Raw genomic sequence first — 27649 nt, 5'->3', positions numbered from 1 at the left:
CAGGCTCAAAGAGGTAAAGATGAATCACTATTACATGAAATAATTGGAATTTCAATTCAGTTCATATCCTATGCTCTTAATTCTTAATTTATCATACCCCACCTAGTTATTACAGGCATAGGTAGAGATTAAAACACATCATCACTGCATCACTGTGGGGGGGGGGTTGTTAAATGGGTGATGGGGATTAAAGAGGACACTTGTTGTGATGAGCACCAGGTGTTGTATGTAAGTGTTGAATCACTAAATTCTATACCTGAAACTAATATTACACTGTATGTTTACTAACTGGAATTTAAATAAAAACTTGGAACAACAGCAACAACAACAAAACCACATCACCACCAAAACATCTAATTTGGGTAACATATTAAAATCAAACTACAAACAAACCAGTTTTCTTTCCAACACCTGGGGGACCTGTTGATCGGTCTTTCTCAGCACATCTCCCCAAGATCTAAAAAAGCTTTATTTATTTGCCAAATCCCTAAGCAGTCATCTTGCACTCTGCTGCTTACCACATTCTTGCTCTGGAATGCACTGAATTGAGTCTGGCCTGTGAAGGATGGTTCCATTTTTGCACACGCAATCTTCCCTTAAGTTCAAACATGAAGAATGTCCATAGAACCACCTGTTCAGACATGTTCTTGCTTCACAAGTCCTCACACAGGGTTGATATTCCTTCCCCTCTGGGCAATTCAGAGCTATGAATAACAAAGGACAGAATTTGCTAATGAGAAAAGTCACCTATTTGGATTATAGTACAAGGAAGAAATATTGGATTTCTTTCTGAAAATGAATTTTGCCCATTTCCGTCTCTTCAAATTTCATTTTTCATTTATTCTGTAACCAAAAACTAGAAACAAAATAAGCAATAGGTATTTTTGAGTATCTTCCAGGGATCCAGCTAGTATTATATGTTATGTTATAGTAGGAAAATCTCATCTGATTTGTAGCAAGTAAACGTGATCAAAAGGCAGCCCAAATCTAGTAGGCATAAATATAGAATCAACTAGGATGAGGTTACTTCTCTGTGTAGTGAGGAGATACAACAGTCTATTCAGAATAAGCAGAAATATGCTTTAAATATGTAACTCAACCAAGCCATAAAAAAGAAAAATGCTGTGTGTTTAGGTTTAATCCTTCACTGTCAAAAGAAACTACAATTGCTGAACAGTTTCTAAATGATGTTTTAGACAATTCTTTTGATTTTCAGTGATCTTAAAAAATCATATTGTTAAAAAATGAACACACAGCTGGTAGGGGTATAAATTGGTAAAATCTCAGCGGGGAACGATTTGATGGCATCTATTAAATTAGAGATGTCATACATTTCCTATGAATCAAGCAACACCACTCTTGAATAGTGATTATCTCTGGGAGCAAAGAGAGTTAAGGGATAGTAGAGCACACCAGGAGCTGCTTTATGTCTGAAATGAAGCCATGTAACCGGTGTTTGTGATATATTATCCTTTCTATATGTATTTTACTTTTTCTCCTAGGGAAAATGAAAACTTTTATTTTATTTTGGAGCATTTCATTAATATTCATTTTGACCATCTTTTACCACTTAATCTATTTAATTGCTATTTCTTAAATTAAATTAACAGTATTTTCTGTGAAATGTACCCAGGACTGGATATAGGTTTAATAAAATTTTTATGACATTACAACTTGATGAGAAACATGAGCCCCATAGATAAAAATTGGCAAAGAATACATACAAAAGAAAAAGGATTCACAAACATGTATTTGCAAAAAAGACTGAACCTAGATACCAATCAAAGAAAGATTAGCTTCCAAGATGTGGATACTATGTCAGGAAAGGAGGAAAAGTGAACAGAAAAATATGTATCTTCTTCACAAGCTAGGGGACAAGCCAGGGGTCAAATGAGGCGGGTTGAATTGAAACCAACAAAATGTGCTCTGGGATACAGAATTAAAATCCCTGTTCAATCCCCCTGTGATTTCTTCAATATTTCCATTGCTTTTGCTGACTCATATTTCGTGGACTAGGTTTTCTTTTGGGAGGGTTGAGGCCGACCTTAGATTTAGATCATAATGAAACTAGAAGTTGCCTATGTGGGTGAGCTGGCCTCTAACTTCTACGTTACATTTATCTGCATTTTATTCTTACGAAATTATTTTGTGATGAAAAATGAAAAGAAAAAGTGAATGCAAAACATGGAATACTATTGGATTGTTGGAAAATATTATTGAAAATGTACTACTTACAGCAGTAATCAGGTGTTCTCCACTGAAGACAGATGTCAAACCTGTTGCACAGAGCCACATAGGCAGAAAGTGCATCACATTCATAGTTCCAAAAATAGGTATAATTGATCCACATCTTTTCACAAAAGTTCTGTGGTGAAACCTAGAGACACAGTTTGCTTTGGGATAAGTTATGTTGTTTTATTTCTCTGAAGACCCTAAGTTAGTCAAAAACTATTCAGAGAATCAAAGGGTAGCAAGTTAAGACTTATTATGGATCTTTTTTGACCTTAGATTCCAAACTTCATAATCCTAGATGTCACTTCTGATGTGAAAATATTTTTAGACACATTTTAGACAAGGTAAATATTGTCTGCACTAATCTACATAGTATATCTTATAAAGATGAAAAAGAAACAAAGTATGTGGACCTAGCAAAATCTATTTCCGATATTATACTTCGGGTCACAATCGTCTTTTCCATATACTGAATGGGACTTTAATCTATGATGGATAAAACCAGAAGTTTCTGAAGCATTCCATAATGATACATGGCATTACTTATTAAATGAGGTTATAAATGCTTCTCAAAAACTATGTAGTAATATTGAACATTGAACAATTTATGTAATTTGACATGCCTCAATTTAAAGAGATTTCTTCCTACAGATTGTTTCATTTTGATTTAGAAATGCCTGAAATCTAAATAATTTAACTTGTAGCAACATCTATTCCAATTTTTCTCTCTACTCATTCATTCAGCAAATGTACTAAACATCTCCATGCAGACACCAAATTCTGACAAATTTCAAAGGGCCAGATAAAAATACTTTGTATTTTTCATATCCCATCCTTTCTTCTTCAAGGTCCATGTCTGTAAAGACCAAGATTCTATGTTCTTTTAGTCTTCTTTATAGCATTCCCTTGATTTCCAATTCTTCACTTTACATGGAATACTTGCTGTGGTCAAGAGCACCCTCATTGTGGGATCCAGGGAACACTGAGAGTTTCCTTCTTAAAACCCTCTCCTTGGACTTTTAGTGTATTTCATTCCATTGCCTGTCCACCTGTCCGGTGTCAGCTCCTCTGCTGCCTCTTATTCTGAGTGTTTCTCTAGACCTCAGCCTCAGTGGTCACGTCTACTAGTGACAGATGTTCTTCTCAGACTCATACCACCATCTTGGGCATGGAAATCTTTTCCTCGGTTTCTTCATAGTTAAAGAGTTAAACATAAACTTACTACTACTTAAGATAGCTGTGAGCTAATATATGGTAAATGCACAGAGCAGACTCTGGAACATTGCACATTACTCGTTGTTTTTAAAAATCCATACACAAATAACTCCCCAAACCTGATCCTGGCCTCAAGTTTACCTCCTCTGAGCTCCAGAATTATGTTTCTAAGCTTTTTCTGGGTATTTTTGCTTTGAAATCCCATATGACTTAATTTATCCAAAGTAAAAAATTACATACCTTTCCACTTAACCCACAAAAGCTGACTCTCCTGTATCCCCCATTCATATATTCACTTATGCAGGCTTTCATAATTTATTGAACACCTAACCACCTATCAAGCACCATGCTATGCATGAGGAGCATAAAGGTCAATAACACAGACCTATTCTCTGCCTGTGGACCTCATAGCCAAAAAGGTCTTTGAATAGAATCCAGAGGAGTCACCCCACTAAAATGAAATCAGAGGAGGGAAGTATTCTGGCTGGAAAAACTAGAAGCTTAGAAGCCCACTGGCAGGAAAAACCTTGGAATAGTCAAAGAGTTGAAAGGAGACTGGCGCTCAGTAAGCAAGAAGAGTGTAGCAGAGAGGAAGCTAGAGAAGTGGGTGGGCCAAAGTGTAGAGGACCTCATAAGACTTTAAGTGGAAGTGGAAGACACTGAAGGGTTTTAGGTAGAAAAATGATACAATCCAGACAGATCATCTGCCTGCGATGGAGATTGTCAAATGAAGGTGCTTACAAGTGGGAAACCAAATTACCTGCTTTTCTCTCTTTTGCCATCCAATTCACTAGGAAGGGGTTTGTCTATGTGATTGGGCTATGACAGACTAAATGGCACTCTGCGTTGCCTCCCTAAGCCTTCAATAGATAAGTTGAGAAGTTTTCTGATTTAATTACCCTACTAAGTTCCCAGTTAAAAATGCGATTTTTTGAAAATCATTATGCTCGGGGTGCCTGGGTGGCTCAGTCGGTTAAGCGTCTGCCTTCGGCTCAGGTCATGATCCCAGGGTCCTGGGATCCATTCCCGCATCAGCCTCCTTGCTCACCGAGGAGTCTGCTTCTCTCTCTCCCTCTGCCCCTGCTTGTGCTCTCTCTCTGTCAAATAAATAAATAAAATCTTAAAAAAAAATCATTGTTAAAAAAAAGAAAACCATTATGCTTTTTTTTAAGATTTTGTTTTTATTTATTTATTTGTCAGAGAGAGGGAGAGCGAGCACAAGCAGGGGAAGTGGCAGGCAGAAGGAGAAGCAGGCTCCCCACTGAGCGAGGAGCCTAATGTGGGACTGGATCCCAAGACCCTGGGATCATGACCTCAGCCGAAGGCAGACCCTTAACCGACTGATCCACCCAGGCATCCCAAAAATCATTATGCTTTAAAAGACATTAAAATGACACTAAACTGAGTTTTAAAGTATTTATTATTTTTTTCATTTTTATAGGCCTGCTTTTTAAAAAAATGTAAACATTTAAAACCCATCTGCATCCAAATCTCCAAGTAAAAAACAAAGCTCCCAAAAGATATGCCATTTTTATCCCATGACTTGCCATCCTTCACTTTTCCATGAGGGAACTCATGGGCCAGGCTGAGAATTACGGAGTCTACACTCCACAGTTGAGCATGGGCAGTGCTGCACAGTGAGCTCCTTCCTGCTTTGACAATTCCCTTACGTTCTTTCCCAGGCTCTTCCCCTCCATATGTACTACACTCAACCATTTCAACATCTTCCTAACATGACCTTTTACACGAAACTTGTTCTTACACATATTGTTGTATCTGCCAAGTGTCCCTTCCTCCCTCGTCTCTCCTGGCATATTCATCCTTCTAAGTGAATCAGATATCTAAAGCTATGAGAAGTCTTCTGAAAGCCTGGGCTCCCATATACCTCCAGACTGTATATTGTCATGTATCTGTCTACAAGCTTGCTTTCCCACCAGACCTCCGGAGACTAAAGGAGAGTCTTATTCATCTTTGGGTCACAGGAGTTTAACACGATGCCTTGTAAGTGCTGCATGCTCACAAGCTTTTCATTAAATGAGTCATGAAATACTGTATTTGTCTGTCCTGTGTCCTAACAATGCATCTTTTTTTAATGATAGAGATTACTTAAAATATCTACTAGTCACATAAAGTCAGAAAGTTAGAGACAAATAAAGAATGTTTAAATTGAATATTTGACAGGCTCTATTACAAGTAGAGACCTAAGATGCCAGGATCATAGAGAATTGATAATATCCTCACTGTCTTTGTTTCTCTACTGAGTTATCAAGTGACATTGATTTCTTTCTCCTAGAGGCATTTATTCATAGGACAGAATTTCATTTTTCTTGAAAGCTGTAGATATACTTCTGAAAAAACATAGGAGAAAAAAAGATAATTATCCTTCTTATCTCTTTAAGTCTATAAAAGTAAATGATTCTGAATTCCAAAGCACACTGACAGAAGGTTTGGGGCTAAACTGTTCTCAGTAGAAGAACATCATGGCAAGAACAGGAATTTATTGGCTTTACTCTCAACATGTCCAATGTGACAGTTCTTATTTATGGTTGCCCTTAACTTACTTTATTATGGCATGGAATGAAAACTCTTCTATTTAATAACTCAATGCAGTGACTGCAATCATGCTCAGTACAATTCCTAACAGGTCTTCTTGTTGTGACTTCAAATGATTTCTCAATTTCCCAGCTCTCAATAAATAATTCTATGTCTTCCATATTTGTAATAATTGTGCCATTTTGCATCCTTAGATCATCACCTGGATCTTCATTGCAAATTCCTAGAAAGATATGTGACATTTAGAAGGAAAAATTTTTTCACTTAAACCAAATGTAGGCAGCAGAAATAAATCATCTTAATAATTGATTTTAAATGAATAAATCATTTACTGAACAAGGTGCCAAATGTATATCCTTTCACTTTAATGTTGATGGATTTTTTAATTATGTATCTGATTGTTTGATAAAATAGTACAGAGTTGTCTTAACCAGATAAGAAAGAGACCACAATCCCAGAAGTCAAGAAATGTGAAGAGATGGTAGAAAATGAAGAAAGAGGAGATTGACTCTGCTCCCACACTCCTTCACTATTACCACTATCTCCTAATTGCAGAACTAGTTCTTAAGCTTTCCAAGATATTCCTTAGAGTAGTGGGCATTTGGTGATTGCCTCTCGGTCATCCATTCACACAGGAAAACCCTGCCTGAAAACATTAAGTTCCGCCTTCAGGAAGTATCCCTGCCCCATCACCACTATAGGAGAAGGCCATGATCGGCATAAAGGTAGTCCTTACTCCCGTGCATTAACAACTGTTACAGGTAATAAACCAGTCAGGTCAGATAGTCACCTAGACACATGGATACATTCAACATTTGGACAACCACAACCAAACAGGATTTGATCTGGGAATTCTAAGACATAGACAATCTTCTTTCCTTAGGATGACGTGGCCTACTGATGGTTATCATGCTTTGACCTGCTAAAGCCTCCAGCTTCCTTAGGAAGGCCAGACTGGGGACTGATCTTACTCTTCATGCAGTGGAGTGCAGAGCCAAGGGAACTGCAGAGAAATAGCCCAGAACCCAGATCATACTTGATCTGAATCCTACCCTACCTTAAGACATATTTTTTCTTAATACCCAAGGCTCCAGCTATAAAAGATATAATTTGAACATTTTTTTCAAGTATTAAATCTTAATACTCAAGTAGGCATGTTAAGATCATAAAGGTTGCTGCTACCATCATTGCTTTGTCTTTGTAAATATACAAAGGACTGAAGGCAATGCAAAAACAAACAAATAAAAAACAAAACTCTAGTGAAGTGAACTATACTGTCAAGCAGCTACTATTTTTTAAGTCCAAAATTTCCTGGAAAAAGGTAATTGCTAATAAAAAATTGGTTTTATTGGAACTCCAGCCACCAGCCCTGTAAACTTCACAGTGCTGTAGAGAACAAGGTATTCATACAGACGTCCCATTCTGGCGTCCATGCTCAATTTAGGTCATACTCTTGCTCACTGCAACTTTTTCAGACTTGACAGCACCTAGATTTCCCTTAAACCAAAACCATTCTTCACCCACTATGGAGGTCATGAACTTTAGGGGGTGACCCTTGGTTAGCAAAAAGGTGATCCTACCCGCTTCTCTACAGTGATTACTTAAGAATCCAGTTAGCAGAGTGTGTCTGTAAAAGCATGAGCTGACAAAAGTGAAGGAAAAAAATTCACAAGCTCAAATAGAAATCATAGCATGCAGAAATGATAAATCATCAGAGAAAATATGCATTCCTAAAGTCTCTGAGTATTACTCAATAATAACTTGATTTATTATATATAATCAATACTATACAGACTCAAAAATAACTATTTCCACAGTGATAACCTTCAGTCCCCATAGAACTTTGTGCTACATTTAGCGTACTATAAATAGGCAAGGAAATACCTAAACCTTTTTAGCCAAACTTTGCACTAAATGCTTTAAAGAAGAAATCTGTGTGTTTTTTGTAATTTGTTGAGGGAAAGGACTTAGTCTTATTTGTTTTTGTGTTGCCAGCACCAAGCACTGAGTCTAAACACTCAGAAGGTGATTCATAAACTTTTACTCAATTAACATTTGGTGACATTAAAGTAGATATATTTTGCTAAGCTAACATTTATTGATCATGTGTATTAGGCAATGTGTTAAGTGTTTGACATTAACTTTCACATTTAACCCTAACAACAATCTTGAAGGGAGAATGTTGCTATTCCCATTTTAAAGATGAGGAAACTGATGTTCACTTCAGAGTACAGATCTACAAAAAGAACAGTCTCCATCAGACATCAAAGCCAGTATTATACTTTTTTATTTTGTTGTGTACCTAGAGGTATTTCTAATTTGTTTCCTTTGGCTTATAACTCTTTATGTGTCTATGTAACATGGTGTGATATTAACCTAGGTGTAAAGATACACCTAGGCATTACATTTTATAACAAAACTGTGACAAATATTGAGAACATTGTGTTCCCTGTATGTAACTTTCAAGGTGGCTTAAGCAACTAAGTTTTCCCCTATTTCAAATTTTAACATAATAAGGAAGAAACAAACGTATTTAAGCCTTTAATCTTTCTGTAACTCATATTTCTCACTTATAACTTAATACCAACTTATGAGGGTTATTGTTAGAATTGAATAAGTTCAAGTATATAAAATAATAGCACTTTATTAATGATTAATAAAGATGAATATAGTAGGATAGATACAGAATATAGTAGCAATATAAACAGTATCGCAACAATAGTAGTAAACATATATTTCCATAAAATATGCAAATTGAACTGTTATTTCTTGCTTCTTAGCCCATTTATTAAAATGAAATAGTATTCACATGGGGAACTAAAAGTTAACATCACACCTCAAATATGAAAAGCGGGGCATCAGGGCCAAAACAGTGTAATGTGAGAGAAAAAAAATTAGAAGAAATTAAGATTTGAAGAGCAATGCTCACCGCAGAGTCCTTCTGTGTAAGATGACAAGTTAAATCGAAAGCCAAAATGAATGTCTATGATCCCTGTAAGGTGAGCCCACTTTATGACTAGTCCAGCTGGAGTCGTAATCACATACATGGAACCAGAATCTTCTATGGACAGTTCTTGACTTGAAAAGGGCAGAGGCACAACTATAGAATCCACTTCGACCTAAAATAACACAGTGAATTTACAACTGTTAGAAAAATATTTATGTCTCAATATACACTCTTTAAAAGTAGAATCAGATGATTCCATTTCTTCTTGTTGAATATAAACTATTTCCTAAGTTTTTAAAAATTTATTTCTCTGCTGCTGCCACAGTTTCTCACAACTTCTAGTTCCTTTATTACTCCTTTGTTGTATCTTGCTATATTCAGTATTTGCTGTCCACCTTGTTGCCCCTTATTTTCTTCAAAACTTAACTTTCTTCTGTGTTATGTATGCTTTTCTGTTTCCCGCAATACATGTTGATTACACCATTATCTACTAATATGAACTTAAGATAATAAAGTTATTTTCAGGATATTTTCTTTAATCTGGGTCCTTTCTTTGATCTTCTAAATCAGTGTTCAACAGTAATGTTCCTCACAATCATCTGTCAAGCTTGGTAAAGACTAAGTTTCCCAGTGATTCTATTTCTAGGTTTGGAAGGGATTCTAGACTCTGTATTTTTAGCACATACTCTTGGTAATACAAATGTAGGCAATCCGAGGATTATATTTAAAAAAACACTGTTTTAAATAATGACAAAGACATGGAACCAGCAGTAACTTTGTCGGCCATGTCTCACCAACCATCCAATTTCTCATCTTTATATCTTCCTCATGTTGCCATCTGCAGGCTGAAATAGCCTTACTCCTGCCTGGTTAATTTCCACTTTCTTTAACATTTCTCTTAGGTGTCACCTGCTCCAAAAATACCTATTTGACCTTCCTATAAACTGCATTAAATGACCTGTTTCCACAATATATTAGTCAAACTCTATCACTATACCTCCTATTGCTTTCTAATTGGCAGACAATTGCATTTAAGCACTTCACATACAGCTACAAGTTACTTGAGACCAGGACCTTGTTGTTTTATCATATGAACTCTCAATAAATGATTCTTAAAGAATTAGTTTTTAACTGAATACATGATCAGAGACAGATTCTTGAAGAATTAATTTTTAACTGAATACATGACCAGAGATGAATTCAGTTGAATCCAAAACTAAGCCCTTTGGCTCAAATGCTCACTAATAGCACTGACCAGATGTGAGTTTAAATTTATTTCCCACCCACTTCCTGTTAATGTATCAACTGATCAAATCAAAGGTATACACAATGCTATCATCCAAATAATTTCCCCATCCATATATTTTGTTTAACTTAAAATTAAGCTTTCTAACACCTTACTATATTTTAGGCTCATTTAATATTGTTTCCAGTCTAGAATGTTTGGCCTGTGCTAAAAAAGATAGAATTATTTCTAGAAAGCATGTAACATCTCAGTCATTTTAGCAAAATCTTTACGCATTATTTTCTTACATTTTTGAGAGAGCCATAAAAGTGAAATACCCAGCTTATAACTCACCCTTCTCCAGTAAATATATATTCCTTGGGATAATGGTTTTTTCCTATAAAACCAAATGGTTTTTTTCAATCTTTTTATAAAACATCCCCCTTCTTCAGTTTATTTCAATCGTTAAATATTTCTTCATTTCTTCTTATTTTCGCTATCACATATTCATTGAAAATTTAACATCATCAGCATTTCAAAACTATTTTTCTCTTGGTGGTCTGCCTTCTGGTACTCTTAGCTACTACGTTTTTCAACCTTGTGATCCCTCTTTTTATACATCATTTCTACTTTGTCTAATTTAAAACATTAATGGTAACCTTGGCACTTGGGCACTCACATTACCCAAGAGGGATTTCATGTGTTTGACATGGCTGTTACAGTTAACCTCACAAGGGGAGAAATATTTGCAACACTTGATACATTGTGGAAGGGGAAATATATTAAAAAACAATTTTTTACTGTCCATGAAAAGAATGATTAAACACAATAACAATGAAACTCCACTGATATGCTTGATTTTCCCTGTTTTTGGAAATAATTGTGTTTAATATAATTTCTTAATTTTCTCTAACATGAGGGTATCTTTTAACTTTGTGCTCTTACCTTTCTTGCTGCCCGATTAACAAGTATTTTATGTATAGATGTTGTCAAGTTTAACTTCTTAAAACAAAGTCCGTACATTCTTCCAGAGGAGGCCTGAATTTGAAAAAACATTAAAACTTTATGGAGTTAAACAAAACTTTAACAATGAAGAGAAGGAATTTATGAGACACTTTGCAAATACTCACTAGCTTTTTAAGTGTATTTCCATTCTGAAAAAAATGTATAAAGAACACTTTTAAAAAATATATTGACTTCTTAAAAAATATTATTCAAATTAATATTACATGCCTCTAAATATATTCACATTAAACATTTTTTAAGTACTAGAAGATAAATCTCAGCGAGTTCTTGAGCCCTCTCTGGCTCTGAGAATATCTAATGTTGCAGTGTACATCAGCTATAGATTTATGAAGAAATGACACGAGAATGGATTATGACCTACCTGATTCATGGAACATTTTTCAATGTGAGCAACTATAATTTCCCCAGGAATTCTTACTAAGATATAAGAAGCCATACTATACAATGCTGCATTGTTTCCATCAAATGTAATAATGCTCAGTTCTGACAACATGGAACACCGACCTAAAAAAAATGGTGGAGAGTGGATTTAGTCTATTAACTATTTGTATTTGTAGTAATGATTACTCCTTTAAAAAAAAACAAACTTTCAAATTAGTGTTACTATGTTTGACAAGCAGCAACTCTAAAAGTTGTATATTGGGAAATAAAATCATAAATTAAATGAACAAATTTCAGCAGTAACTTTGGCATGATGAGTGGGGTGATGAGCTCAAAAAAAATAAAAATAAAAATAACAGTCTCTTCCCAATTGGAAAACTGCCTGCCATGTAAGAAATGCAAACTTACAAGGACATTCCCACTCAGGGCAGCAGATATCGCTGTTCACTTGCACGGGCCTTCCCCGGAAACCACAGTCAGGCATTTCCAAGTCCTTCGGGCAATTAAGAGACCAGTTGTACAACTGCCACTCCATATTAAGGCATATATATTGGCTACAATTATAAACAGGATCAAATTGTTGAGGCTGTTAATAAAAAAGAAAATTCGTTTTCTTTTTTCCGTTTTCAACAAATGTTTTCAATTAATTTTTTAATTCCCCATTCACATTGCCCATAGTATACATTTCCTAAATATGAAAGCTTTTGAAAGATAATTTAAATTTCACTACAATTTTTGTTGATGTATTCTCTCTAAAATACTCAGTTTGAACTTAAGTTAAGCTTTATCTTAATACTGATTTGAAATCAGAATTGTCCATAGACTCAGACATCTGAGCAAATTGAAATCTTGTTCTAAATTGTCTTCATTACTGTTTGCAAACAGACCTATACAGTGCAGGTCAAGCTTTCATATGTCCTGTAAAGCAAGTATATCATTATAACTTCTGCTAATGTCAGTTTAAAAAAACTGCTACTTAATACTATAAATATTTCATTAAACATTCATATGTGAGATCAGCTTAACAGCACCTGGATAAAACCATTATAAATTAATTTTTATATATAGCTCACTGACTTCTAGATAAACAAATAAAAAATCAGTGGTAGATTTTTCAAAATTTATAAATTTTATTGTATTTAAATTATGGTAATAAGTATAACAATGATCAAACATTTATGTCACATATTATGTTCAAGATATTATTCTAATTCACATATTTCACTCCCACAACAACAGCCCTCTGAGGGGGCCCCTCTACTAAAACTGTTTTAACAATGTCACCAATGAACTCTACATTGCCAAATCCAACAGTTTTCATACCTCATCTTATTGACCTACTAACATGTTTAGGATAGCATAGTACTCCAACTTCCTTAATGTTTTCTTTCCCTGGCTTCTAGACCACCTACAATCTCTTCCATTTTCTCCTATTTCACTATCCTTTGCTTGTTTGCCTTCATGTCTTCCTCCTTCCTCTCTTCTCCATCTGTTCTCACTCCCTTTGTGATTTCATCCCATCACTGAGAATTCCCAAAATTTAATTCACCTTGACCTCTGCTCTAAGTTCTCTTTATGTCTACCAGATCTGTACATCTGCAGCTTTTTGATGTCTAAGAGCAATCTCAGTCTTTACATGACAAACCAGAACCCTTGATGACACCCACCCCTGACCTTCACTTCCCACAATTTCCCAATCCTGATTAATGCCAACTTTATCCTTTAATTGCTCAAGGCGAAGATCTTAGAATCTTTGATGCCTCTGTTTCACTCACACCCCACATCTAATCTTTCAGCAAATTCTGGGCCCTCTATATTCAAAATACACCCTGAAACCAGGCATTTCTCACCATTCTCACTGCTACCCCCTGGTCGTGCCACCATCATCTCTGCCTAAATTCCCACAAAAGCCTCCTAACTGGTTCTGTTGTCTCTTTACACCCTACTGTCAACACAGCAGCTAAAATGATCCTAAAACAAATCAGATCATATAATTTCTGTGCTCAAAAATATCCAATGTCTTCCTATGTCTTTGAAAAATAAAAGCCACAGTCTTTATAATCATCTACAAGGCTTTAAATAATCTCATTTATTTCTTATCTTATTGATTACTTATTTAATGGCCTCCTCATTATTCTTTTAAATGTCTGGTACATTTTTACCTCTGGGCCTTTGCACTTGCTGGTCCTTCGCCTGGAACCCTGGTTCGTGGTTCCCACAGCTATTCCCGCTGCCCTGGTTCTCTGCATGGCTCCATTTCTGAACTTCTTCAGATCTTTTACTCTAAAGTTACTTTATCCATGAGGCTTTTCTGAGCATGTCATTGAAAATAGACTTATTTTTTCCTGAGCAGCATCTTCTAACATTTTATATAACTTAGTAACTTATTTTGCTTACTGGCTATCTTAGAGTCTCCAATAGAATATAAACTCCATAAAGGCATGAATTTTTGCTTGCTTTTATATTTTTTTATCTATAGAACTTGGATAGTGCCGGGCCAAAAATGGTGTTAAATAAATATTGGTGGAACGAACAGTTGGCTTATCAAACAAGTGGCACATTTGAAGTAAGAAGATAACTAAGTTCAAGTCTCAGTTAAGACAATTAGGAGGTCTGGGGTCCAATGAGCTTACCTTTTTTTGCTTGCCAATGTATCTTTGTTATCTGGCATAGTGCCTGGCATATAATAGCTACTTAATAAATATTTGTGAATGCCTGCCTTACAGAGAAGCCCACATCAGTTAAATTTTTATTGAAGAATCACACTTAAGACCTCATTTGAGGGGCGCCTGGGTGGTTCAGTCAATTAAGCTTCTGCCTTAATTGTCATGACCCCAGGATCCTGGGATTGAGCCCTGCATCGGGTTCCCTGCTCAGCGGGGAATCTGCTCCTCCCTCTCTCCCTTTCCCTTTCCCCCTTTCCCTTTCTCCCTCTCCCTCTGCTTCTCACCCCTGCTTGTGTGCTCTCTCCCCGCACCCTTAAATAAATAAATAAATAAATAAATAAATAAATAAATAAATAAAATCTCAAGGGAAAAAAAAAGACCTCATTTGAATTTTGTTTTTCTTAGTGTAATACCAGAATCTAATTAGTAGGACATATCTAAACCAGGTAAGAAAATACAATTGTATTTATGCCTCTGAGAGGGCACAAAAAATTGCTAAATTTAATGCATACTTCTTATTATCTTTTGGCAAAGATAGACCAGAGAGCATAGAAAAAGAAGTTTAATAGCACTTGGATAGTGATACAGAAACTTGAACAGATGCTCTAAGGAAATGCAAGTAGATGGAATAGATTGCCCAGCCATACCTCGCATTCCAAACCTGTCGTTGTTGGCGTTAGCATTTCCAATACAGTGATGTCTGACGGAGTAATCATTTCTGGACCTGTTAGAAATGAAGATATCCTTTCCATTAGTGGAATGGTATCCATCCTGTATGGAATTTCCATGCAGTAGAAACTGTGCTAAGGAATTTTATACAGATTATTTCATTTATTCCTCGCAAGAACTCTGTAAAGTAGATAACAATACTCTTATCATTTTACAGATAAGGAAACAAAGGTATAGACAGGTAAGCTAGGAAGTGTCAGGGCCAGAATTCAAACTTGGGAAGTCTTATTCCAGAGCTCGGATTTTTAACCACCATTCTATAAACATCTTCACTCTCTTGATAGTGTCAACACCACTGTTTCAACAGGTAAAAATATCAGTATCACTAAAGAGTGCTCAGGAGTTACAAATTTTGTTGTCTTTAAATATAAGTAGTGAAGCTGATTCATTTCCCTTGGTGAATTTCTAGAGTGTGTTCCTTGCAGGCAGAATGGACAGTGCTGTGAGCCCCTTGTGGACCACCAGTTGGTGGGTGCCACGAAGGAGTGTAATCCATGGAAAGGGAAGATGTGATTGGTTAAACACATTTGTAAGGCACCTTCAAAAGCTTTTTGTTAGGGCTAAAGTTATTTCTAAAATAGTTAAAGTCTGAATGACCACAGAACAGCCAGAATGAATGGTTAAAATTTTGTCTAGCTATAATTGGTATCCATCGTTAATAATGCCTAAAAATGACTGTATTCTTTTCTTCTCGCTGCTGTAACAAATCATTACAAATTTAGTGGCTTAAAACATCACCAATTTATTATCTTGTAGCTCTGGAAGTCAAAGTCCTAAAAATCAAAGTATCAGCAGAGCTGCATTCCTTCTAGAGGCTCTGAGGAAGAATCTGTTTCCTTCCCTTTTCCAGTTCTTGGAATTGCCTGAATACTTTGGTTTCTGGTCCCTTTCTCCACCTTCAAAGTCATAGCATAATGTCTTCAAATTTCTCTCCCTTCCTCCGCTTCTCTGATTCTGTCATCATGTCACCTTCTCTGACTCCGACCCTCTTGCCACTCTCTTATCAGGTCCCTTGTTACAATACTGGGTACATATGGATAACACAGGATAATTTCCCCATCTCAAGATCCTTAAATTACTCACATTTGCAAAGTCCCTTTGCATGTAAGGTCGTATTCACAAATTCTTGGGATTAAGAGGTGGACATTTTTGAAGGGCCATTATTCAGTCTATCACAATGAAGTAAGAGAAAACTTACTTTTTCAGTGAAATAAATTCTCTAAGTGACCTCAATTTTGTTCTTATTTTATGGTTCCTAATTTACAGAATAAAGAAGAACAAAATTCCCATTCCTCGGTCCTAGGAGCAGTGTTCATATTCTAGAAGATTGCATCTTCTAGAAAATATGAAACAATACAGACTTAAATATTTTTATTCTTGTCATCATAAACATTTAAGCCATAGAAGAGGAAACAAAGTTCTAGTCCAAAACTAGCACAGAGTCATGGAAAATTCTGATGACTTACAAGGATTAAATGTATGCCAAGTGATTAGTCCAATGCCTGGCAGGTACTAAGTACTTGATAAATGGGAGCCAGTAAGAATAGTGGTAATAGTGATAGTTATAGGGAGGTTTATGTATGTCAACTATACTTCAATTTTTAAATCTTGTTTATTTAGATAGTTGGTTCAGAAAATTTTTATTTAAAAAATCTCCTAGCACGGACTATGAAATCTGAAACTCCTACATAAGGTCACAACACCTACTTGCCTTTCTTAGCAGATAATGTAATTAGAAATACAATTAAACTATGATAATATAACCAAAGAAAGAAAGAATAAGCATCTGAACTTTTCTAAAGTATAGTCTCAAGAAAAATAATACATTACATCTGTCAAGCCTTACTGTAAATAGATTTATCAAGCCCTTTCCTAAGCCAAGTTTCCTAGAGAGGGAGAGAAGTGAGCTATGAGCCGGAATGTCTACTTCAGAGGCTGGGACAGAACACAGGAATAAGAATGAAAGTGCCAAAGGATGACTTCATTTGCATTAACATCTCTTTAGAGTCAACTTAACCACTGTGAAAATTTAAGCACGATTTAGTGACACCCAAATTCTAGGTTTAAAATGTGAGGGAAGTCCTTGTTATGTCTACTACCGGAATAGAGGAAGAGGTGAACAAAATGAAGAAGCCATTCAGAAAACCTAGCATGCTGAGCCAGGGAACAGCTACAGAATGAAATGAAGTGACTGCTGGGTTTTCTAGTCAACAGGATAGTACTGAGGTCATAGCTGTTATGTGTGCCAAGACTTAAACTACATAATGTTAATTTCAGGGTCTCAAATGGTAACGATAGCTGTAAACATGGGTAGAGATGGTTTACCTGGTGGCATTAATGCTGGTTCTGTGGGAATCAGAGGTATGCCTACAAAAAACCACAAAGATACACTTCCTTAATCTGTTGTACTTAAAATTAGGCCCATGTATATTTCCTATAGGGATCTTTAGCTTCAAGAAAAATGTTTTGGGAGAGAGAGCACAGGAGGAATGTTAGAGGGAAGATTTATATGTTTTAGAAAGTAAGTAGAAACAAAAAAAAATGTGGAAGGAGTATTAAAGAAGCATCTTACAGAAGTCTGTTCTCTAAAGCTTCTGTTTACAACCGCTATCAGTAGAGAAAAAATATTCACGTGTTTCATTTTTCAGAATAAATTAGGTAAGGTTCTCACTTACAGTCTCCTGGATAAACACATTTGAGGGTGATCTCATCAAGGATCATATTTTTAGGGCAGTAGGGCAAGCATCCTTCAACACTTTACATGAAAAAAAAAGTGAAAAAAGTTTAAAATATAAAAAAATACTGAGGTTAATATGCAACTAAGACATATTCTTCCTAAAGTCTTCTATTCTGTTTGTCAAGCAGTAAGGAGTGCTCCATTTGCTGCCATTCCATCATACTTCATTTTATGAAATCCCAACCCCTAGGGGATGATAAACAGATATCATTCATGATTAATGAAGAATTTGAACACAGACTTTTCAAAGCACACACTTATGCTTGGAACACACTAAAGCCACGCTCTATAAATCACTGGAAATGCAGAAGAATCATTTATTGTGATTTTAATCTATATTTATTATACTTTTCACTCCTATACTCCCCCAAATCTCAGTAGATAGAGATGCTTTTTAAATATCCTTGCCTTAAGGACACTGGCAGAACAAAAGAGACACTCAGTGGCTCTCCCTGAGTACTATTAAGCCCTGAAGTCCTTGAGAAGGTATTAGGAACCTCTGGGTGGAAGGGATGGAGGTAGAACATGGTTGCTGTTCTTTGAGGACAAGGAGGAGAGGAGGAGAAGCTGCAGATCTCAAGAGCCCAAATGTTTGGCAGTACCCTGGGAGGATATGGTTGTATATAAGCCTATGGAGATTGGATTTCAAGTTCCAGGATGTTTGGTTTTCTTAAGGATCTCCACTTCTCATGCATGGCACAGAAGCAAAGCAAGGGCCCCAAATTTAAAGGAGCTATGGTTTGGGCATCATGGGCCAAAGACAAGAAGGACCGTCTGAAATGCTTTTATCTAAGGGAATGAAGCCAATATAAGAAGGGAGGTTACATTTTCTTTCTTGTCCAATTGAGGCTCAGAGTCCAATTTATTCTGATTCAAAGGAAATAAATGCAATCTTTTGTGTAGAACCAAATATTAGATTCATACATGCTAGAGAGAATTAACGCAAATGTTTTTATAAAAAGTCTTGCCTATCTGCCTTTCAAATACACCAGAAGTTAGTAATAGTATTTTTAATATTTTTAGACATTTCCAATTGCCACATCTGTGAAGTAAAGAATTTGAATTAAAAATACCCAAGGCCTTTTTCCAACTCCAGACGGAAATGAACGTGACATTAGGAGTAAGTATTGCCACCAGATGGCACTAGTTCATGGAGGGAAATCCAGGCAACAGTTTTTAAAAAACAAGAAAAGCTAATTTCTCTTTTAACATGAGACACATTTAGCCATCTCTTGGATACCTCCCTCACAGATGATTCTTTTTACATAAATAGCTTAGTTTATGTGACCAGTTGTTTATTTCATAAAATGAACTTGAATAATAAAACTTTAACTGGTGTATGACATTCCTATTCTACTCTAAACTTTGTGAAACAAACAAACAAACAAAATTAAAGCTACTATATGGATGAAGAGACTAGGGCCAGTCAGTTATCATTAAATTAAATAAACATCAATTTTTTGTGCAACTCAATTACTTTGTAATTGTTTTATGCAAGTCAAAACCACAGCCATTTTCTTAAAATATTTGGCAGAAATCAGAAACTTACTCCTTTAGAATGCCTTCATGGTTGCACACAGCAGATTCTTCTTTATTTTATCATACAACTGATAATCTATTCAACTTTTGACTGATAAATAAATGCCTCAGATGTAGACCATGTCTTATAATAGGTATATTACATAACAGGAATAACTATTTACATATGGGCTCTATGGTATGCTAGCTGGCATCTTTTCTTATAGAAGTTCTCATTTCCACTAGATATTTTTGTTTTTAACACTTGCTATGTGCCAGAAACTTCAATCATCTAGAACGAGGATGGTGGTTCTGCCGGGGACTTGGCGGAGGATTACAGAGGTGTATTAAAGCCCCAGCTCCATACTTGAATCTCCCCTCAGGGCTGCAAATACAAAAATGAGCAATAATTAGGCACCTTGATGCAGGTCAGGGGGAGAGGTTGAAGAAGAAAGAGATGAGAAACAGCTTGACAGGGGCAAAGTTTCATCCTGAATCTTTTCTCTGTATCCTAACCAAAAGAGAAGCTTTGGAATAGCTACTGACCAAACTATGGCAGCATTGAGGATCTGGGTTCAGCTGCCTAGGAGACTGATTAGAGCATAAGAAATAATAAAATAGCTAAATGCCACTTCAAACTATGGCCCATTTCCTCCCCTGTGCTGGGCTGGCCATGCTCTCTGCCCTCCATCTTCCTTCCTTCCTTGCCCGGGTGCCCTCCTCACTATGGGGCCTCCGTTGTGTGTCCTACCAGAAGAGACAGGAAACAGGTGTGTGAACATGAGAGGTCCAAGTGAATGCTGAAGATGTCTCCTTTTCATAAAGAATTGGCTGTTCTTATTTTTAAGAAAATAAAGAGGGGTGCCTGGGTGGCTCAGATGGTTAAGCATCTGCCTTCAGCTTCGGTCATGATCCCAGGATCCTGGGGTCGAGCCCTGCATTGGGCTCAGAGTCTGCATGTCCCTCTCCCTCTGCTGCTCCCCAACTCATGTGTGTTCTTTCTCTCAAATGAATAAATAAAATCTTTAAGAAAAAAAAAAGAAAAGGAATAGTACTACCTCCTTCTCTCTGCTCCCATTGCACTTCATACCTTGTAGAGGTTCCATTCCTGGCCCCACGACTGCCTACAAACTGTGTCCCCTCTCTGTGCCTTTGTAAAGGTTTCCTCCCCTGACAATGGGAATAAGGAGATGACCCAATTCACAGCACTTGGCACCGAGTGAGTCACACTACAAACACTACGGTGTGCTAGTTGTTGTTACTGCTTTAGCCCTCTTTCCACTCTATTATCATTATTGGCTTTTGTGTCTGTCTTCTTCCTAAAGACTGGGAGCTCCTAGAAAGAGGTGCTGTGTCTCATTCATTCACATGCCCAGGACCTTTTGTAGCCCCAGTGTCTGTCACAGAAATGAAGCTCATAGATACCTCATGTAAAATGATCCTTTAAAAAAATATTCCCTATTATTGTTCCATTTCCTTGTTCTCCTTTGTAGCAAAACTCCTTAATAAAAAAAAAAAGAAGCTGTTTATACTGTCTCCATTTTGCCTCTTCTTATTCTCTGTTTTGCCAAATCTAATGAACAATTTTCAGTCTCAAATTTAAAATCCTCAAAACTAAATTCCTGACTTTTCCTGCAGATTGCTCCTCCTACCATCCTCCCTATCTAAAAAAACGGCAACTAAGTCACCCCATTAAGTGGAATCATTTGAATTTGCTAAAATTTGAGCAGTTTTTACTACAAAAATGGTAATTTCATACTTACAAACTGTTGAGGCCTAACCTTGAATCTAAGTCCTTTTTCTCTCATGATGGATATTAAATCAGCATAACCCATGGCCCTAAGTTCAAAATATATTTGGAATCATCACATTTTTCACAACTTTCAGGGCTACCAAGCTAGTCAAATCCCTTTCATGTCTTCTCTGAATTACTGACCAGTTCTGCCCTTGTCCTTTGCCACCCCAAGAGTCAGTACAACAGTCAAAGGAAACTTTTTAAATATAAATCAAATCACGTCACTTCTCTGTCCAAAATATACCACGGCATGCTCAGAGGAAAAAAAAAAAAAAACACGAAGTCCCCACAATGGGCCACGAGGCCCTATATGATTTGCGCACCACTGTGATTCTCTGGTTTCATCTCCTACTTCTCTTAGTTTTGTTCACTTTGCTCCAACTGACTGACTTCCTTATTTAGCTTCAAACACACCAAACACATTCCCAACCCCAGGACCTTTGCACTATCCTCAGATTGAAAGACTCTTTCCCCAGATATCCACATGGCCAGTTCCCTTCCTTCCTTTGTATCTCTGACCACACACTACCTTGTTCATGTATTTTTCCCTGACTACCTTATGTTATCAGCAAAGACACATACACCTCCTGCTCTCTGTATCCCTTCCTTTCCTTTCTTTTTCTCCATAACACCTATCTCCATCTAACAATATATTGTATTACAAATTTATGTTTTTATTGGTTTATTCTCTACTTTAACCCAACATAGTGTAAGCAGCATGAGGGCAAGTACTTTGTCTGTTTTGTTCAGTACGGTATCCATATCAGCTAGAATTCTTGCCACATAGCAGCCCCTCAATAACTATTGCTTGAATAAAAGGAAATGAATTCTTTAATAAGTATAGAGCACATACAAGTTATTCTTGAGAACTGTTTTTAAATTTTAAAATTCTAAAAAAAAAAAAATCCATCGAGAGAAGAATCTGCTAAGGCTGGAAGTTGTGCATTGAATGAATGGGTAAACATGACTTACGGTGGAAGAAATTTACACGCTTGTGCTTCAGGGTCACTGCATGTTTTAAAGCAGGGAGTGGTACAAGGTTCATACCTCCATTCACACATCCTCCGGTAGGGCACTGCTGCCTGGATTTCTGGGGAAATAAGGAAGTCTAGATTGCACATATTTTTCATGTACGGCTTGAAAAATAATGATTTATGATAGTAACCCTTCTAGGATTTGACCTCTCCTTGACCATGATGCTGTAGAAAAGACAGACCTAGGGCAAAGACATTGCCATTGCTTGATGATCAAAGTATTTCATGGTTAGGCTGAATATCTGAATGTTAGTCTACCTTCCAAAGACTTTAAAAAGCCAGCAGTTGGAGAAAGCTAAGAAAAATTAAAAATCTTTTCCCTTTATGTTCACTGGATTCTCATGAGCTACGTGTCATAATAATACCAAACACTTGTTTGGAATTTTACTTTTTGCAAAGTAATCTTTTGTCTATTATTCTATTTTATCCTAGCAAGGCTGCTGAGTATTATTTTCATTTTATAAATGAAAAAAATGAGGCTCAGAGGAGCCAAACGACTTGCCAAGTTCAAACAATTAAGAAAATGGCAAGACCAAAGACATGTTTCCTGATATCAAACCTAGGAAGAGCATTCCATCTTTGTTCTCACAGAACTTAGAGCATTACCTTGTACATGGTAAGTATTACCTGATGACAAAAATAAATGAATGGGTTTTAATAATACATGCTTACAGTTATAAAGCCTCCCTTGATTGAAAAGTTTTCTCTTACAAACTGCTAGTACTCTCCCCTTCCCACAACATAGAACAGACTTTCTGTTGCAATCCAAAATTACCTCTGAAGAAGAGAGCTCCATAAAGGAGAAAGTTCACAGTAGAGGTTATGTTTCTCAGATTTCTAAATTGGAGGGGAAATAGAGGCTCATAATGTTCAACTTCTAAGTAAGCTCAAGTAAAAATATCATATCTACTCTATAGAATGTAGTACAGGCACATCAGTGACTTTTTTTCATGAGTACAGGAACTATTTTTAATAGGCAAAAACTTGAAGCTCGTCTGAATTTCTAAAATCCAACGGCTATTGAGATTTGCAGAAATTAATCCACAACAGAAAAGGCAAATGAATGAATGAAATGAGTGATAGGTTAAAATTAAATAATTTGTTTGGAAGAGCCAAGGTTGTTATGTTAAGCTCCTAGATTTTGAAAATAAAACATGACTTTTAAACATCAAATGAGGCAGTGAAGATTCCTCTCTGAAATTTGGAAAACTCAATAGCTATAAAACTGTAAGGATTTCTAGAAATAAAATCAGGCTTCTACTGAACCAGGTAAATCATCCAGAAGTCAATGGAACCAGATACCCTACTATTCAAAAGAAAGAGATAAACATGCTGTCTTTATCATTAAGAATCAGGTTATTGAGAAGCTGCCTTCTAGGAAAGAAAAAGTACAAACAGCAGACCCAAGAGATGTGAGGACGCTCGGTTTCCATGGGGCCATAATTAAAAGTAACATTATTTAAGGCTGTTCTAAGCTATTTGCCAATTAATTTATGTGATATAATAACTCTATAAAGTAGGTATTATTATTTCCTCCAACCTAATTTCACATAAACTGAAGGACAAAGAGGTTAAGGAACTTACTCACTCGAGGTCAAACAATCTGACCTACTTGGACTTGTTTAGGAATGACTTAAAAATTAAAATTTGGTATTTTGCCATAATGTAAATTATCTATTGATTCTCCTTTTGAAGATATCAGGAACCATACCTTCTATGCTGAAGCTACTTGAATGTTTGAATTCTTCAGAATCATCATATTTTGATGCTTTGACACTAGAATCTGTGCAGATGATGAAAAAGCCTTTCTTGCTGTATAACTCAAACGCACTGTAACCAGGAATCCAGAGACCCTGATGGTGGAAAAACGTGGCTCTCTGTTGGAAGGCTGAATTCGCCTGCCACAGTTCCAAAGTAAGAGTGTCCTCATCATGCACATAGAGAAAGTAGTTTGGCCTTTCAGCAGATTCCAAGGAAACAAGCGTCAATGCTGTAAAACATAGAGCAGTGTGTTTGACATGCCCCTGGGCTCTCTGAAGGAAGCAAATCATCAATGCCAGCATTGTAAAATGCATTTGCAAAGAGAGAACTGCACATCTGCCATATATAATTTATACCAATCTCCAGGATTTCAGAAATGAATCCTAAGATCTCTAAAAGAAAAATTAATATTTTAATGTAATGAATTGTTATTCAGCTTAAAACTCAAAAAGATCAGTCTTTGCTGAGTTCTATTTTTTAAATAATTTCTCATGTCCCTGGGGGGGGAAGGGGTGGGAAGAAGAAATATCAGCTTAGGACACCGGAACACACAATTTCATACAAGGAATTGGATGATTGATTGAACACATATTTGTATTTGCAAGCTTTAACATTTTCAAATGCACAGAATCTCCAAATGGCTAAGTTGGATGATCTAAAAGAATAGGGAAACAGATCAATTTAAGCATGTCATTCCATTTCAATATCACTGGGTTCAAAATGGGTAAGTAATCTTGCAAGTGATTTTGCTGCATTAAGAAAAATCTATTTGCTCAACATTATTGTCTATTTCCCAATAGATGGTCAAATGGCTAATAAACAACTATAAAACATTTGAGAAATGTCATCCTTTTTTGTTACAGGCTTTAAAAAGTTTTCCTTGTATTTGTAAAACCCATGATATAAAAGTTTTTTAATTGAGATTTTAGTTTTAATTTCTTAGACCTTAATTTTTTAGGTTTTAATTGTTTTAGTTTAAATCCATTAGGATTTTTCTATTAAAACATTAATTATTATAAATCATAACATGAAGAGCCCGCTCAAATCCAATATATAATTCCAAAGGCATTGATTATATTTTAAAACTTGCAAGCCCCTCTGCTGAGCACTGGAAGATGCAAACAAGAATAAAAGAATTCTTTTTCAGAGGAAAAATATATAACAAAACATATAAATTGGAACTTCAGACTGTGATAGGTGTTTTCATAGATTAAAAAGAATTAAAGTTCTTTTTTACAAGAATGAAGCAATTCATTCTAACTAGAAAATGAGATTTCTCAAAATAGATATAAAAATTGAGTCTAATTCATTTAATAAATATTTTCTAAGCTCATACAGCACCTCATGCATGATTCTAAGTAGGGCTAGTATGGCACCAGTGTAGCCTGATTATCACCAGATCAGAAGGGGACACTAACCACTAGTTAGAACAGGTGCCAAGTGGATAGGACCAGTATAGATCTGCAGATGCAAATCAGTTAATGTGGGACCGGGTACCGGGACAGACAAGGCCATATAAGGATAACAGACTGTCTAGACTCTGATTTATTTTCTTAATATTTAACTTCTTCGATATCCAATCAAAATTTCAAAAATTTCAAATCAAGTCTACAATGGTTTCTATGAAAATTTAAGTTGTGCTTTATTTAGAACCAAAAATTTAATCAAATAATTTCAACTCTAATGTATATATGCCAAGAGATAAACAAAGAAAAGATTTTATATATAAAAGAGAAAGTTGGTTCATGTACCAGTGTCTTATTTTACTTTCTATCCTTTAGGACACCTAAAAAAAAAAGCCATAAACGTATTAGATCCTCAACTAATAGAATAAATGAAAAACAATGTAAATGGAAAATGAAATTCCTATTTTCAATTGGAAATTATACTTACATGATGCCTTCTCTTTAAAAAGGCCTGGAGTAATCATAAAATTAAAAAATAAATTGCCATGAATACTACTCCTTGGCAAAGAGAAAATGCTTCTACTGGTCATATTGGCCCCCAGAACAAGGCCACTCTGTCCATAACTTGCCAGCATGTATGGCCCTTCTCCAAGCCCTAGTTAAATGCAGATAAGAGAATTATAAATTGGCATAGGAGTTTTACAATTATAAACTGGCATAGGAGTTTTAACATTTCAAGCTGTCATTTCAATGGGATAAATGTTAATAACAAAGAAATACTCTAAAAATTATTGTGCATTTAAATATTTATCATTAATAAAATAAGTGAACTATTTTAAAAAATAATATACTGTGATGAACTAGAATATATATATGTCATATTTAGATTATGTAATTTAAAACATAAAGGTTTTATATATGTATATATGTTACATGTATCTGTATATGTAAAATAGTGCTCCTTAGAAGAGTGATTTAAGCCTTCTGTATCTCAATTTTTGTTACCTATATGAAGGTTATCCAGGTAACTTTCTACTCTTATATCCCATGATTTGAATCTATTCTCAATAAACATAAATTTATCTCTATTCATGGCCAGGGATTTTGAAAGTCTTCTAAAAATCATCTCTCTCTAATCAGTTGCATTGCATGAAAACAGAATTCACAGATATGATATACAATATTTTACTGTTTGGGGAATTACTGATTTTACCAGTGAGGTATGTCTATAAAAAAGAGAATAGGATGAAGCTCAACAGAGAAGTCCAAAGTCTTTTTACTTATGCTATTGTTTCTCATGCACTGAAATAGCTCCATAAAAAATGGAAAATATTTACTATAGTAAAAAACTTATTAGCGTAGAGACAAACTTGAAACTCAATCAGAATAACCTTTCTGCAAACCTTATCTTATGAATTATAAATAAGTTCACTGACATTCAAAAAAATTATGAGTTAGATTTTGTGATAATAAGTTCAGTTTACCTTCAGCCCAGTCTCTATGCCATTTAAGGTTTTTAATATAACTGAGAGACTATAAAACGTTGAAGTTTCTTCTGATTCATCAAAATTAAGTTACATAATTATCGGCTGTATGCTTGGCATAGGTATATGTATATTTTCTATGTTATAAGTTATGTAAAATGTTAATATATATGTGGCAAGTGCTATCATAAAAGATCAATCCAGTTGTTGTCAGTGAATTTCTCTTCCTTCTTTCCTCTAATTTTTATCTCAAGAACAACTTGCCTCACCAAGCCCACTCTTAAGATGGAGGAGAAAAAAAATCTAAAGAAATCAGAGGGTTAGGTTTTTTCCTCTTTCAGGACTGAAGATCAGGTTTGAGGGAAGGGAGACATCATTAGACTAGGGGGTCAAAAGTCTTTGAAGCAAAAAGGGGAACAAGAATCAAAATTTCCATCATGAAGACCTAGAGAAGAGACAGGGACTCAGGATAAGTTATCTTCAAGTGTTGGCCCCTCCACTGACTGGAGACACTTCATCATTGAACAGCTGCAGACCCTTACAAGCCATGAGAAAAAGGGTTTTATCAGGAATTTGGACACCTTGAGTAGGGATGGAGACTTGAAGACAATTGCCCCACCAAGATGGAATAGAGCAGAAACAGTGGAGAATCTCTCTATGAGCCCACAGCATGGACTCCCCACTGCTCTGACAAATACATACAATGTACAGTTTTCTTTATATGAGTCCAAAGCTACAACAACCAAAGAAAGCTATATCATTAGTCTCCACTATTTGCTGGCTCATTTTCTAAGAGAAATAAGAGCAACATAAACTTCCAAGAGGAAAATGTATTTCAATTTATAAATATGTTGGTTTGTACAAATATGTAAATAATGTATAAATCAGTAGATAAGTATGTAAATCACAATGAGATATAATTCAAAATGAAGAAGACATA

At 35.7% G+C, this 27649-nt stretch overlaps 1 protein-coding gene across 3 annotated transcripts in view; it reads right to left on the bottom strand.

Moving 5' to 3' along the window:
• Positions 1-27649, bottom strand: part of OTOGL (otogelin like) — a 128157-nt gene that overhangs the window by 18502 nt on the left and 82006 nt on the right. For 2 of the 3 annotated variants that reach the window (XM_028105500.2, XM_028105502.2), the window contains 15 exons: positions 25713-25880; positions 23770-24048; positions 21997-22114; positions 17650-17729; positions 17268-17341; position 15960; positions 14893-14963; positions 11988-12165; positions 11560-11702; positions 11303-11326; positions 11118-11210; positions 8930-9119; positions 6009-6223; positions 2236-2377; positions 519-704 (listed from right to left, as the gene is read on the bottom strand). In XM_028105500.2, coding sequence (XP_027961301.2) covers positions 519-704; positions 2236-2377; positions 6009-6223; positions 8930-9119; positions 11118-11210; positions 11303-11326; positions 11560-11702; positions 11988-12165; positions 14893-14963; position 15960; positions 17268-17341; positions 17650-17729; positions 21997-22114; positions 23770-24048; positions 25713-25880 — 1962 coding nt within the window. Of the gene's footprint in view, positions 1-518; positions 705-2235; positions 2378-6008; positions 6224-8929; positions 9120-11117; positions 11211-11302; positions 11327-11559; positions 11703-11987; positions 12166-14892; positions 14970-15959; positions 15961-17267; positions 17342-17649; positions 17730-21996; positions 22115-23769; positions 24049-25712; positions 25881-27649 lie in introns of all 3 variants that reach the window. The other variant, XM_088025646.1, reaches the window with a different exon arrangement.

The sequence above is a fragment of the Eumetopias jubatus genome, unplaced genomic scaffold, assembly GCF_037043125.1.
Source record: "Eumetopias jubatus isolate StellerSeaLion01/CBP00866 unplaced genomic scaffold, mEumJub1_p1.0 scaffold_8, whole genome shotgun sequence".
NCBI classification, from domain to species: Eukaryota; Metazoa; Chordata; class Mammalia; order Carnivora; family Otariidae; genus Eumetopias; species Eumetopias jubatus.
Note: the sequence above shows the minus strand (reverse complement) of the source record. Positions and strands in the feature narration are given on the sequence as shown.